Genomic DNA, 15,628 nt, shown 5'->3' with positions numbered 1-15,628 from the left:
AATTCTGGGGAGAGCTGCGCAAACAACAGTGGCAAAGTTAAAGCCAATTTGGAGGAACACGAACATCTCCCTGGAATCCAAACTGAAACTGCTGCCCGCACTGGTCATCTCCATTTTTATGTCTGCATGCGAGACATGGACCCTTACGGCAGAACTTGAACGGAAAATACAGGTAGTGAAGATGAGATACTTCCGTAAAATCCTGGGAATTTCCTACTTCGACCATGTCACTAATGAAGAGGTCCGCAACATCATCATCCAACGCACTATGTCATATGAAGACCTCCTGACGACCGTGAAGAAGCGCAAGCTGAAGTAGTATGGCCATGTAACACGATCATCTGGCCTATCCAAGATCATCCTCCAAGGGACAGTACAGGGGAAGAGAAGAAGAGGTAGACAGAAGAAGAGATGGACTGACAACATAAAAGAGTGGACAGGAATGGACTTCGCGGAGACTCAAGCACTGACATACAATCGTCAAGGGGTGGAGACGATTGGTTGATTGCTCATCAATGATGGTGCCCCAACCGACCAATGCGATGATGATGATGATGAGTGCAGCCAAAATTGGGACTTAGGTGCCTAAGTACCTTTGTGGATCTGGGTCTGCGTCTCCGCCACAACTCTGGGTCCCTGGGGGCTCCCACCTCCCCTGAGCTCATCAAGCTTCACCAAAAGGGCTTCCACAGGCAGTTGCTCCCAGGATTCCTCTTTATAAGTGGCTCTCAACAGCAGAGGGGGACGCCACATAACGTGGCCTGGGGCTATATTATCTTTCCAGTAGCATCGCTGCATCCCTCTCCAAGACCATCAAGTTCTCCACTCACATTGCTGGAGCTGCAGCCAGCCTGCCGAGGGTTCCTGTAGAAGGAGGCAGATGCAGCAGGCTAGAACTGCCCCTCACCTGCCACCATCACCACCCCATGCAAGGGGAGGATCCATGCCCAGAGTGGGAGATGACTGGCCCCAGAATTACCATTAAAAAAGACAATGCGCCAAAATCGCCTTTCAGTTACCACAGGTGCAAATTTGGTGCCAACTACCAAAGCAGATGAAGCGGTTACTTTTTTTCCCCTCCAAATTCCCACTGGCGCATCTGAGAGCAGTGTTTTATCCTACATGCCTGTAAAAATAAATACAGTTCTCTATAAAAGATTTGCCAAGAGACAGGCGGCGAAGAGAAGGAAGAGAGGGGAAGGAAGGAAAGTTTGTCAGTTAAAATGCAGCCATGGTAAGGGCATGAATTTCCAGGACTGACATAATGTTCAGGGGTCACTGGCACGTCTAAATATGAACACTGAGGTTCCTGATTCATTGTTCTATCTACGTTAATGTTCCACATCCCTCGGGGCTTCAAATATTCCAACTACAGGAGAGCAGAGAAGTGTACAATTAAATTGTGGATGGCTGAAACTTGACCAAAGCTTGGACTTTTTTCTTTCCAATTATAGCGATATCTGACATCACCTACCTCTCATCTGTGTGACCTCAGTAGCTCAGGAACTAGCAAATGATGAGAATGGTGGACTAGAAAAGTATTTTGTATATGAGCAATTAGCTGTTAAGAAAAAATTGAGATCACTCAGGCTTTCAAACAGGTCCATAAGGAATGGATGGAAAGTTAGAACTATTAAACCGGGGTGGCCAACCTGTAGCTCTTCAGAAGTTAATATGCGGCTCCTTGCATAGGTGCCGACTCCGGGGCTGGAGCTACAGGCACTAACTTTTCAATGTGCTGGTGGGTGCTCACTGCTCAACCCCCAGCTCTGCCCCAGGTCCTGACCCCACTCCACCCCTTCCCCTAAGGCTCCTGCCCCTCCTCCCGAGCCTGCCATGCCCTCGCTCCTTCCCCTTCCCCCCTCCTCCAGAGCCTCCTGCATGCTATGAAACAGCTGACTGTGGTGGGCAGGAGGCACGGGGAGGGAGGGGGAGGCGCTGATCGGTGGGGCTGCCAGTGGGCGGGAGGTGCTGGGGGCGGGGAGCTGATGGGGGGCTGCTGACGTATTACTGCAGCTCTTTGGCAATGTCCATTGGTAAATTCTGGCTCCTTCTCAGGCTCAAGTTGGCCACCCCTGTGTGTGACCACACTGCCATCTAGTGGCTGTAGCCTACCAGACTGTAGGGCCTGATCCTCCCAGATGCTGAGTGCCCTCAACTCCCATTGACTTTAATGCAGATTTATCTCTCCTCCCACTGACTTTAACTGTACCTCAATCATTGAGATTCACGGCTGGGATTAGCCTGATTCGCTGTGATTTGCTCAATCATCTGCTTACATGGATCTTCCTGCAGGATCAGGGCTTCCAACTGTATAGTGGTAAGCCACATGCTTTATAATTAACACATCAATTGGTGATCTCACCCCCCTTTCCTTTCTCAGCAAATATTTAATAAATGAATGCTGTGCTGGAGCCTTCTACTATGTGACGGGGTGTACCGGCCCTGCACTGGAGCAGAAGGGGTTAAGGCAGTGATCTTAGCAGTAGAAGCCACGCCCCCTCGACCCTGCTGGGCATGCCTCAACTGTTGCTACAGTATAAAAGGGAGCAGCTCAGTTGGGGTGGACTGCTGAGGAAGAAGGATGTGCCTTGCTGGCTCCAGCCCAGACATTTGGTCTGAGGGAGCAGGCGACGCCGAGGCCCAGACAGGCACCCTGGCACCGGCAGATGTCCTAGAGAAACTGAAATTGCCACCTGAGGCACCCCAAGACCCTGAAGGCACTCTGACTTCAGCGACAGGAGACACGACAGGAAGCAGCCCAGGGAGGGACTAGCCAGTGTCCCTGCAGCAGTTGGTGTGTTCGGGTGGCCCACCAAATCCCCCTCCCATGCACTCTGGCCATTGGGGTGTGCCTCCCTGAAGACAAGGGGAGTTCCATGGAGTTTGGTGATTGGGGTGTGCTTCCCTGAAGACAAGGGGAGTTCTGTTGACTCTGGTCATTGGACTACACAGCCCTGTGGCTGAGTGCAACCATATTGACTTAACCATGGGGCTACCACACCCTTACCCCTCCCTTAGGGTGACGTGGTGGGGGGCAGGTATTGGCCCTATGACATACTACTAAAACTTCATCACTTTTACAAAATATACAACAGCGTATTCTGAAATGCTTCTAATAATTCATGTATATGTAGTGTTGTTGTAGCCAGGTTGGTCCCTTGAAACATGTGTTAACTATTTATGCTAAACAATCGGTTCTACTTTGTATTTAGCTGTGATACTGAGTCAATTTCCCAGACCTGAGGAAGAGCTCTGTGTAAGCTCCAAAGCTCATCTGTTTCACCAAAAGAAGTTGGCCCAATAAAAGAAATTACCTCACCCACCTGTCTCACTAACCATTACAACTATTTACAGTTGTCAAGGGAAATGAACAAAGTATGGTGTATACAATGTGATGGAATAGGCTCTTTTTTTTATGGTGGTGGTTCATTCATTTGAAAAATTCAGTCATTCACAATGGGTCTCCAAATCTTCAAGAACCAGTGAGATTCTACTGTAACTGTTTAGGGTTACCATATCTATTAAATAAAAAAAGAGGACCCTCCACGGGCCCTGGCCCCGCCCATTTCCCCACCCCCAGCCGTGCCCCAACTCCACCACTTCCCCGCCCTAACTCCGCCCCCTCCTCCCTCCCACTCCCAGCCAGGGGGAAAGGGCTGCCCGAGCGCTACCGGCTTCACGGTTTGCTGGGCAGCCCCCAGACCCTGCGCCCCCGGCCGGCGCTTGCCCAGCGCAGCTGGAGCCCGGGAGGGGAAGCGCCCAGCCGGGGGCGCAGGGTCTGGAGGCTGCCCGGCAAACCGTGAAGCCGGTAGTGCTTGGGCTTCGGGCAGCCCCCTTGCCTCCGGACCCTGCGCCCCCAGCCGGGCACTTCCCCTCCCGGGCTCCAGCGGCGCAGGGTCCGGAGGCATGGGGGCTGCCTGAAGCCCGTAGCGCTCGGCTCTTAAACAGAGCCGAAGAGTCAGGGGAGGAGCAGAGCCGCCATTTTCCCGGACATGTTCGGCTTTTTGGCAATTCCCCCCGGACGGGGCTTTGAGTGCCGAAAAGACGGACATGTCCGGGAAAAAGAGGATGTATGGTAACCCTACTGTAACTGTCTAGTTTTCAGAACTCTGATTTTCTTCACTATTAATTACAACCTCTGATTAATGGTGACACTTACAGGGACTTACAGGCTCGGGTATACATCTCCATTCTTGTGCATGCAAATTTTACAGCTGCAAATCCACCTCTTCTCTAGCTCTGTAAGTCTATGTCCCAAATGCCAACATATGCACTGGGGTTTTGGTAACATTAGTTTGAACTAAGCAACAGAGGGTCCTGTGGCACCTTTAAGACTAACAGAAGTATTGGGAGCATAAGCTTTCGTGGGTAAGAACCTCACTTCTTCACATGCAAGTTTGAACTGAGTGTTTGTAATTTACAGACCAAGAGGGGGCGCTAGCTGCCTCTGAAATACAGAGTAAAACCCGCCCACAAGCCTACAACGACCCAGGCGCTGGCACGGCCCCAGTCACAAGTTGAGACCTGGGGTAATCCCGACGGAAATGCGAAATCACCCACACCCAGAGTTCAAGATCTTTAATCTTCCTGCCACGGTTAAAAGCTTTTGGCGGGCTTCCCTTCTTCTTTCCTGCCAATTTGATATGCAGCACATTATTTTACCCTTACCCTACTTTAAAAAAAAAACGTGCATCAGCAGAATCGCCTATTTATTGCATTTATGGAGCATTCTCAGGGGGTTTGCTCATGTTCTGGCTCTGCCCTCCCCCACTTCCTTCTGCAAATTCACTGTCGTCACCCACCAGGATACAGTCCCGTTCTTTCCCATCTCCTACCTGCACCAGCTTGCTCCTTGTCAGGTGTCCTCCCGTTGGGCCACCTCTAGATCTTCTGGAACCACTTCTTGACCCAGAGGAGTAATAAGGGACCGTGTCATCTTGCACAAGGGCTGTCCCTGTTTCCTGATCCCTGGTGTGAGTGGATATGTAATGCATCACTTTCTGTTGGAACCCGGGGTGGGGGGGTGACCCTAACACACTCCGCCAACGACTCTCTCTAGGAGAATCCTCTTCATCATCTCCATGAAACCCTGAAGCCAGTGACAAATCTCTGGCAAGATTATTTTTTTTTTGGTCAGTTTCATGGGCTTCCCGCACCCTCTCGCTAAAGCTATGACATCATCGCATTTGCAATCCCAGTAATGCTTTGCAGAGGAGAATGGGGAGGGGGGGGTGAAAAAAAAAGTCGTGGGAGGAAGGGGGTGGTAAGGAAACACCACTGTGTTGCAAAGCGGAGGGGTGTTCCTGCACTGCTTTCTGTTTGGATGGGCAGAAATCAGTGAGCAGAGCAGGCAAGCTCCCCCTGCCACCACCTGAGTTGGGACCAGCAGTCCCAATGAGGCAGAGCTCTCCGCTCCTGTCGCGAGGCAGTGAAGGGGTTAAGAGCCGCTTGGCCTGATCCTTCAGTGGGGCTCCGAGCAATACGGCAGGACCGGCTGCAGGAGGAATTCGAAGCACAAAGCTACAGCATCGTTTCCGTGCGCACGCGGCAGCTCGGCTGTGGGATCTTTACAAACGCCTGCACAGTTCCCAGCCCTGACCTTCCACAAGCTTCAAATCCGCCGATTGGTTTGGTGTTTTGAGGGAGAGCGGGGCACAAGCACTTTCATTCATCTGAAATTCCATCCTCCCTCCTGACTCCAGTTCTCAAGCAAATGGCAACTAAAATCGACAAGGAGGCATGCAGAGAAGCCTACAACCTCGTAAGGGATGATGGCACGGATATTACCTGGTAAGTTTCAGCGCCTTGATGTTCTTCCTATCCTCCGGGCACAAGCTTTCTCTTCGTCCAGCCTGGAATGAGATTCAGCCCTGGCAAGCTGAAGAATGCGGATTTGTACAGTAAGTGATTGAACCGGTATTTTCAATGTGCTCGCTAGTAAATTGAAAATACTGGGCAGAATTTGCTTGTCTCTTATTAACAATGACCAGCTACATACAATACACAACTAGGGTTGTATTAGTAATCTGAAAGTGCAGGAATCCCACTAATTTACTACAGTCTGTCTCAAATTGTCTATCAAATGTTTGAACGTTCTTAAAGAATCGTCCCAATTCAAGCATTAATATTTTCTTGTTTACCTCCTTTCCCCTTCCCAAAGGGTGACTTTTAAATATGATGGCTCTACAATAGTTCCCGGAGACCAAGGAACAGACTATGAAGAGTTTACAAGGGAATGCAAAGGTAAGGCCAGTCTCATTGTTTGGGTAGATGGCAGACTGCTGCTTGCTGCCTAATAAAAGAGAGAAAAGAATTGGAGTAAATGTGTGTAAAGTGGAATGTGTCCCTGCCCTTGTTTCAGAAGTTTACTGTCTGATTGGATTTTCATACTACTACAGAGTATAATTAGCCCAATGCAATGCACTCACATAGCAGTCAAACTCTTTAATCTAATAATCCCTTTGTTTCGCCCACAAATTTAAATATGTGCAGCATTTTTTTTTCTTTTGCACAATGGATGAGAGTTTTGATTCCCTTCCAGTTGCCCTCTAAACTGGAGGAAAATCTTATTAGCTCAGATCTTATTGTTTAACCCTAAAATTTAAAGGGTGAAATCTCTTACTGAAGAGAGAAAAATACCCATTTAAGTTATTATGGCTAATATAGCCATAGTATTAAAAAAGAAATCTTTGCCTTATAGAAACCTACAATAAATTCTTTTAATAGCACTAATCTATGCAGTAAGAACAACACTAATTTAAAATCACAAAACTCAAGAACCAATAGAGTGAGGAAATTATATAGGAGACTTGCTTGAACAAATATAGTGTTAAAAAGAAATTAATTATGTGACACTACATAACCCTAACAGTTGCAGTTCAAGGTTTAAATGCGGCAGCTGTGGGTTGAACTGTGTCCCAGAAGTAGAGTGCTAAAGGGCTGACGGAAGGTGGTAATGGAATGGTGGATAGCCAAGAAATAGTTAACTACTTCTGACATTAAGACATGAAGTGTTTGCAAAAACTCGTCTTTGTTACTTTCTAACTATCCCTATGGGGATATTGTACGTGTAGTCCGCGCCTCCCCCCATGCTCCTGTTGGCTATGTGTCATTTAATTCATATGGTGATGTGCCAGGCTTGAAGTATTTATTGCTAATTGTTCAAGTACTAGCCTGGATTCATTTCAAAATGTTGGTCTGTAATTCTGGCAAAGCCTTTCTAGTTCATCTATCCCAGCTATGACTTTTAATTGCCTGTAATATTAATTATCTGGCTCACGGAAGCTGAACGAGGTCTAGTCCTCAAGGAGTAATGTAACAGTCCCTGACCTGCTAAAATGCTAATAACCACTGTGAAGGGGCCTCTCTGTCCAGAAAGGGCCCAGCCATGGACCCAGCTAAGAGTCGGATCCTCTCGCATTGAATTCAATGCCAAAACTTCCATGAAGTTAAATGGGGGAGGACTGGGACTCTAATCAGCATGTAGCTGTTGGCAGGGAAAGATCTTAAACTCCCAGGGGCTAGAAATATGTGTAGTCATTGAATCAAGATGCCTTAATTGCTCTATTCAAACCATTGCTGGAGGATGCTGTCAGGATTGCCTGGATACTCCTGAAAAGAGCAAAAGTCCCCAGCTGATCTCATTTACTTTGCAGAGAAACTTAAATTCACGGAGCTCCTATCAGAAGAGTTGAATTCCTGTACCCTGAAGAGAACTCTTTCTCTCATTCTGTGACCTTATAAGAAGGTGGGTGGGAGGAGTTAGCAGGCCAAAGGAGAGGCTCTAAGAGAGAGGAAACGTATTTGTCCTAAGAGAGGTGCCAGAAAATCCTTTTTGAAGGGAGGACACATGTCCAGATGGGGAAAACAAACACAGAGGCGCTGAGCTCCTGCAGCTCCCATTGACACCAGTTGTATTTCTGGGCACTCAGCTCTTCTGAAATCCAGGCCCACATTGCCTAAGAGAGGGTCAGCCACAGGGCTCTGGGTTGAACAAGGGTGATTACTTGCGGAGGTTGCTGAATGCCTTCCATATTTCTCTCCCCTGCCAGTGACTAAGGCAGTCAAACAGCTTCCCAGGCTGGAACCCTTCCACACTTATTTTCTCTGCCATTTATTTTTAAAGCTTAAATCTCTTGTTTTGTCTGGCTTGACTCAAACTGCTCTGTCTGGGAAGATACTGACTGTGCCTCTTCCTGACGAGTGCTTCTTACCTGTCATCTCTTCCTTACCTGTTATCCCCTCTGTAACAAGCAGCCTGAGCAGGTAGTTGGCGAGAGGAGGCGCTCGTCAGAGGCAGCTGACCCCCAGAACTTGTCCTGGGTAGGCTGTTGAACAGTAGCCACTGGAGTGGTGAGCTCTTGGGATCATAATCCAATTTCAGTTTCTTGCCAGCAATTTTGTGCATCAAACCCTTGTTACAAGCAGGGCGCTAAAAGGGACATAGACCAAAGCAGAATTCACCCCACCTCTTCTCCGAGTGAATTTCTCAGTGCAGAGCTGACCCCACTAGCCCTGAAGTTCCTCCAACAAAAAGGATCTTCCAGATCTATGAAGCTCAGACTAAAAAGAGGTTTCATATAAAAGGTGTGGCCAGGGTAGATCTGTGCTCTAGCATTAGCCCATGCTAGGGGCTGGACAGGCCCTCAGCAGGCCTTGAATAGAAGAAGGCAAGAGCAGATTAACCCGTGACAATAAAATATCTCTGAAGCACATGTGCTTGAAGCTTTAATAAACCATAGGAAGTGAAGAGGTACCGGGTATACAGACTCGGCCAAGTGTCAGACAGCTACTTCCTCCTCCCACGAACTAACGGATGTTACATGAGTTGGGGAAGGAAGATATGCTAGTGTTAGTGACTCCATCTGTGCAACCAGCCTGAGCTCGACCACTAGACATAAGTCAGGAAACGGGATTGGTGCCAGCTGTGAAGACAGAGCTTCCCTTCCCATCTGGAGGAAAGGTGACCACTCTTAGTACACCGTAGAGCTGGTTGGAAAATTTCCGTTGAAACAAAAATTCAATGGAAAAATGTGGATTTAAATAAATGCCACTGGCTTCAAAGTAAACTTCTTTCCTGGTTTTGGATTCCTATTGTCTGAACAATACAGACTTGAAAGACCCTCTTCTTCCCCCCCCTCCCCACCCCTCCCCAGCTTCCTTTTGTAGAGCCTCCTATGATTAGGTGGTTGAAGATACAAGTGGGAGCTTGAATACAAAGCCTCAGCTCACCAGGTGTAGGCTGAGGTACCTCAGTGCAAATTCGCTCTGCTCTGCTTACCAGGCCATCTGTTACAATATGCTCTCAAACAGAAAGCATCTGTCTCCTGCTTTCTCTAATGGCCATTCTTATTAAAAGCACCTTTGGTGTGGTGTGCATATTGCTTTCCTCCTGGGCATTAGATTGTAGGGAAGGCGGAGTCAGTGGGTGCTAATTCACTTGGCTCAAAGATACAGGAAGTTCTTTTGTTCACGTCCTTATAAGGTTGCTTGCTTTTTGCACTTCCTGCATTGTGCGAGGAGTTCTCAGTAGTGTTGCCTGCCCCTGAATTGAGACAATCTCTTTTAGACATCTCCATTCCGAATACCACTGGTGTTCCCAGAATGTCTCTGCAGCAACTACAGCAATAACCTCCATGGGGAAAATCAGGAAATGATGTAGTGTATATTTGGCTTCTTTTAATGTGACTTAGTGTAACGCTGACAGACCTCGGTCGCTGGCGTGCAGGATCAAACCAGGGACTTCTGGAGTTTATTAGTGCGTGAGCCTCTATTGCATGAGCTAAAAGTCAACTGGCTGTTCGCAGACCCATTTTATCTCTCTATAAGCGGACTGAGTGCCACTACATGGGACCGAACACCACACCCAGAAGGTGTGTGGGTTACATATTTCCCCTAGCTGAGGAAGCACGTCCTGAGCTTCAGAGTCTTCCCAGTTGAAATCCCAGACAAGCCCCCACTTGTAACACCTCTGTTGGCGGGCGGGATCAAACTTGGGGTCTTTACCGTGTGAGCTAAAAGCCAGTAACTGCCTGTTAGCTAAGGCTGTAAAGCAGACTCCTTTTATCTCTCTCTCTAAGTGGTCTTGGTGCCACTCGATGGGACTGAGCACCACACCCAGGAGGTGTGTGGGTTACATTAGCAGCTGGCAAAGATACCATGTGACCAGCCAGCTCTCTGTAGACACTCTGGACTACCATTTAATAAATATATTAAACATTGTTCGGTGTTCAAGTGTGATGGTAATTGGGACTGTATAAATCCCATGGATCACAGTTTGAGCCAGGGCCGGCTCCAGGGTTTTGTCCGCCCCAAGAAGCCAAAAAAAAAGCCGCGATCGCGATCTGCGGCGGCAATTCGGCGGGAGGTCCTTCGCTCTGAGCGGGAGTGAGGGACCGTCCGCCGAATAGCCGGACGTGCCGCCCCTCTCTGGAGCGGCCGCCCCAAGCACCTGCTTGCCAGGCTGGTGCCTGGAGCCGGCCCTGGTTTGAGCCCTGCTGCACCCAATGTATCTTGTACATGCACAATATACAGAGGAACAAATCCTCACAAGTCCATTCTACACCAGAGCTTTGCCTTAGATGGCCCTGCACATAGGACTTGCTCCTGAGCCTTATCCCAACCACGGGGCTATCTTCAGAAAAGCATAGCAGGGAAATACGCAGTAAACCCGCCATTTTACCCCTTCCCCGTTATTCTGGGCCACTGAAACTACATGGGTGACATTTTTAAATCGGAAGAGGAAAACTGGGTGGGAAACTGACAGATTCACATTGAAAAAACTGTTACTGCGCATGTGTCATTTCCTTTGAGCATAGACCCAGGGCTGCTTAACTGGGTTCGCTAATATCTCACGGGCTTCCTCTCCATTAAACAAGGATTTCATTCCAGGCTTTTGATCTCCTTCATTTTCCAGAGATCGCCCTCCCTTGTGCCTGTGCCGGTGGCATGGATCCAGCCGTGGCATGAATTTGGCATTAAACACTTCATGCCATCAATACCCTTTTAGACAAAAAGCTGAGTTGTTGGATTCGGAGCCAGAAAGATAGAGAAGGGTTTGAAGGTTTGCTTGTTTTTTTACAACAGGGTGGGAAGATCTGTTTTTATTTCAAGCCCTAATCATTGGGGTTGTTGAATGCATGGCTGAGAAGAGTGGAGTGACCTTACCTGGGATCCTGGACTTAAAATAATCCCAGTCAGAAATACACAGTTAAGGTTTTGTAAATGTCAGTGATGCCAGACTAACGAATAGCTGGACTTATTTTGCTCTCCCCAATATTATTAAAGGAACAGAGTGGAACAGTCCATATTTGCCAAAAAAAAAAAAAAAAAAAAAGTATGGCTACACTGCAGTTTATTGGGGTGGAGCTTTAGAAGTTCCTCCACCCCATTGAGAACCAAATGTTTACAACCATGACAAAAGAAGTAACTAGGTTGCTGTTAGGAAAGTCCCAGTACTGATAAATACCTGTCTTGACAGCATGAGATGGAAGAGCTATTCATGTGTCGGTACTGTGCAGTCAGCATTAGGAGGAATTAAACTCTTGGTATGGAATAGATACGGCATAAAGCATTTCTGGTTAGCATCAGCAGTGTGTGTGTTTGTGTGTGTGTGGGGGGGGGAGGGAGAATGGAACCAGCTCCTAAGATAGTGCGTAGTGCAATGCTCCTCATATAAAGGTGCAATCAGTAAGTAATAGAATTTAGTAGTTAAAAACTTAGGCCCAGATTTATAGAGGCGTTTTGGTGCCTAAAGATATAGGTAGGTACCTGGGAAGACTTAGCAATGCACCAAATCGGCTAAGGTGCCTAACTCACTTAGGTGCTTTTTATAAATCCCATTAGGTGTCGATTTGCATCTTTAGGCACCAAAATACCTTTGTAATTTTGGACTTTACAGGATATTGTTGATTCTTTCTCGTGCTTGTCTGAGTCCTTCCTTTGCCTGCTTTCCCCTTTAACATATATTTGAAGGGCAAACCTGTGAAAATTGATGATCCGTCCTTTATGGTAATTATTTTTTGGGAATTTCACATTGACTGTGCATTCCTGGCTGCAAAGCCACCTTGCTCCCGCCTCCTCCCCCGCCACTGCTGTGAAAAGCTCCTTGGAGGATCAGTTAAAGCGGCATCTGTTTGACAACCACTTCCCTATGGCCATCTGGAACTTTGTCTGCTTCCTCCATCCCAGTGTTGAACACAGGAACCAGTGAGGAAGGGGGTTAAGTCCCCTTTATGCTCACTGTATTCTGGAGCCTGTCAGGGGTCTGTCCGGTCCTTGGCATCAGAGCTGCCTCAGGACTGCTCTAATTTAAACTCTCTGCTTCCCATAGCTCAAAAGGTAGCCATAGCACAGTGTCCTGGGTCCACTTACAGTTCCTCATCATCACAATAGCCTGTTTCTACACCGACATCAGTAGATCTCCAAGTGTTTCACAATCCCTAATGTATTTATTCTCACAATGCTTCTGTGAGGTAAGGAAACATTGTTATCCCCTTTTTCCAGATAGGGAACTGAGGCCCAGAGAGACTAAGTGACTTGGCCATGGTTACACAGGAAGTCCCTGCTGGAGCAGGGAATTAAACCCAGGTCTCCCCTGTCCTAAGCTAATGCTCTACCATTGGACCATCCTTCCCCTTACACAGGGCCAGCGCTTCAATTTAGGCGACCACCTGGATTTGGGGGGCGACATTTTTCCCCCCTCGGCGGCAATTCGGTGGTGGGGCGACATTTTTCCCCCCTCGGCGGCAATTCGGTGGTGGGGGGGTTCCTTCCGCGCTCCAGGTCTTCAGCGGCAATTCTGCGGCGGGTCCTTCACTTGCTTCGGGACCTGCCGCCAAAATGCCCCGAAGACCGGGAGCGCGGAAGGACCCCCGCCTAGGGTGCCAAAAACCCTGGCGCCGCTCCTGCCCTTACACTAGGAGAGAAGCCAATAGCGGGCCACTGTGGCTGGTGGGGGTATTCCCCAAGGTCATTTATATCCCTTAAAGGTGCCTCAACCCTTTAATGCGACAGAAAATCAACCCCAATATTTGTTTCAATGGGATGTATCAACTCAAGATGCTAATGATGGAGCTGCATATGGATTTTGTGTAGAGGTTAGGGGAGGGGGAAGAGTCCACTGTTCACCATCTTGCAGGAATTTGAAATTTCCTTGACTTTGGGAGGCTGCCGGGCATCACTTCCATGAAAATGTATCTGGAGATGTGCCCTCAGTCAGGCATGTAATAATTATAAGAAACAAAGCGGTTAGTTATGATACTGCTGGACTCTAGCTCATGCTCCTGACAACCCATCTGTTAACAAGTCATGAGGACTTTGGTCTTCTTCTCTCTGAACCACACTGAGGCTTGTTAGCATTTTGGTATTGACTTCGGTGAGACAGGTACTTAGCCCTTTCTTCACTGACGGGTGAGAGCAAAGGAACTCTGCTGTGGCTGATGGCTCATCCGTCTCATGAGTTCATGTCCTGGACCTAAGCACACTGGATACGTCAGGGATGGGCAACCTTTGGCATGCAGCCCGCCAGGGTAAGCCCCCTGGCAGGTCGGGCTGGTTTGTTTACTTGCTGCGTCCACAGGTTCAGCTGATCGCGGCTCCCACGGTTCGCGGCTCCAGGCCAATGGGGGCTGCGGGAAGCGGCACGGGCCGAGGGACGTGCTGGCCGCCGCTTCCCGCAACCCCCATTGGCCTGGAGCAGCAAACCGCGGCCAGTGGGAGCCGTGATCCACTGAACCTGCAGATGCGGCAAGTAAACAAACTGGCCCGGCCAACCAGGGGGCTTACCCTGGCGGGCCACGTGCCGAAGGTTGTCGATCCCTGGGATACGTGTTGGCTGGACATTAGAATGGATTATTGGACTTGGTTACGTTTTGTCTTGTATTTATAATCATGATGCTAAACATCAGTCTTTCTTTTAAAGAAGACTATAGGACCTGAGCCAAAGCCCATTGAAGTAAATGGAAAGACCTGTTGACTTTAATGGGCTTTTGATAAGGTTCCAAAGGCCTCAGCGTTACCAGGGACTGAGTGCTGCACAGGGGCTGGGCCCTCACCAGTGAGATGATGGGGATGGCTGTTCTAGGAGCATCTCATCCCAGGGGACTCAGAGCATTGGTGTCTGCGTACTGAGGTTTAAGGGGTGAAGAATTGCCACCAGAGCCAGGTGTTTAAAAGAGAAAGCAGATGCTGGGCTTTTCCCCCTGCCAAACTGGGCCCATGTCCCTTCCTTCCCCAGTGTCTCCTACACAGTCATGAGACAGCCCCAGTTCTGAGAGTTTCCTTATAATAAAATTTTAAAATGTCAGCCTGAGCAGTCTTCCTTCCTGTTGGTTAACCTTAGCTTAACATTGTAGCTTGCATCAGGGAGGGTCAAGAGGGGACAGAGTGTGCGTCCTGTTAGCAGGAAACCCAGTGCTCTGACATAAAACAACTAGAGGGCCCAAGATCTTTACCATGTGGCTCATTTCTTACAGCTTACCCATGACAGGCAGTAGATATCGGTTAACACTGACCAGGCATCTGGCATAAAATGGGCCTCCAAGGCCATGAGAAGGCGACTTCTGAGTCTGCAGTTTAATGCTAGTGTTCATATGCAACCAATGTTCTTTGGGACTAGAACCGGTATCTAGCTGTAAGAGTACTCGAAATTGGCACCATGTGAACTAAATTCCCTTTGGTTTCATTAGAAGACAGCCATACTATTACTTAGGGTTATACACACATAATTCTTCCCCCAAAGTTTTCTAAAACATTTGCAGATGTGTCTTGTTATGCATGCAAAGAGCTGCATCCCATAAAAGTGGTATATAACTGGAATTAACATCCTACATATTGTCATGTTTGGGAGCTTCATTTTATTTTCTCCCAGTGTAGTTGGGTTGCTATGGTAGGAAAAGTGGTGAGCTTTTCCTAGTTTTGTAGTTTTGTGTTGGTTTATTTATTTTTACCCTCAGCAAATTAATCACAAGTCAAAATATGTACATAGATTGAGTATCATTTAAGGGGGCAGGAGCTACAATTCTTGCTTCCTGTTTGGAGTAGAGGGGGAAAATCTTTGGTGGCCCAAAATGTTGTCAGTGGTAGGCTTTGTGGAAAACACACAACCACTGAAGTTCTACCTCTGTAATAGCTGTAGCTCAGGGATTGGCAACCTTTGGCACGCGGTCCGCCAGGGTAAGCACCCGGGTGGGCCGGGCCGGTTTGTTTACCTGTTGCGTCTGCAGGTTCGGCCGCTCGCGGCTCCCACTGGCCGCAGTTTGCCGCTCCAGGCCAATGGGGGTGGCGGAAAGTGGCGGCCAGCACATCCTTCGGCCTGTGCCACTTCCCGCGTGCCAAAGGTTGCCAATCCCTGCTGTAGCTCAACAATTCACACCATCTGAGGATCTTGCCTATAATATTCACAGCCTGAAGAGCAAAACTTGAGTTGTCCAGTTCTCATTAATATCATACGTGGCCATATCCGTTAACAGGATGTTAAAGATACGTCCTTGGAGGTTTATTTAAAGGTTGTTTTAATTAGCTATAAAAGTGGAGTAGATTTCCTCCGAGCATTTAGAAGAAAAATTCCTCAGAGCTAAGAGCAGTTTTAGTTCCTTTTTAAACTCTCTCCTCGCCCTTTTTACTT

The 15,628-nt window shown here is 48.2% G+C and overlaps 2 protein-coding genes across 3 annotated transcripts in view; one reads left to right on the top strand and one right to left on the bottom strand.

The window, feature by feature from the left end:
* Positions 1 to 5,230, bottom strand: part of KLHL36 (kelch like family member 36) — a 28,108-nt gene extending 22,878 nt beyond the window's left edge. The window contains exon 1 of one of the 2 annotated variants that reach the window (XM_005292294.5): positions 4,839 to 5,230. The gene's annotated coding sequence lies outside the window, so the exon portion shown is untranslated. The remainder of the gene's footprint in view (positions 1 to 4,838) is intronic. The other variant, XM_042852119.2, reaches the window with a different exon arrangement.
* Positions 5,231 to 5,297: 67 nt separating this feature from the next.
* Positions 5,298 to 15,628, top strand: part of COTL1 (coactosin like F-actin binding protein 1) — a 33,122-nt gene continuing 22,791 nt past the window's right edge. The window contains exons 1-2 of the mRNA XM_005292296.5: positions 5,298 to 5,793; positions 6,164 to 6,246. Of these exons, the coding sequence (XP_005292353.1) occupies positions 5,717 to 5,793; positions 6,164 to 6,246 (160 nt within the window). The 5' untranslated portion in view covers positions 5,298 to 5,716. The remainder of the gene's footprint in view (positions 5,794 to 6,163; positions 6,247 to 15,628) is intronic.

This window comes from Chrysemys picta, chromosome 14 (assembly GCF_011386835.1).
Source record: "Chrysemys picta bellii isolate R12L10 chromosome 14, ASM1138683v2, whole genome shotgun sequence".
NCBI lineage: Eukaryota > Metazoa > Chordata > Testudines > Emydidae > Chrysemys > Chrysemys picta.
The sequence above is the reverse complement of the archived record's forward strand: the minus strand, read 5'-3'. Positions and strand labels throughout refer to the sequence as shown.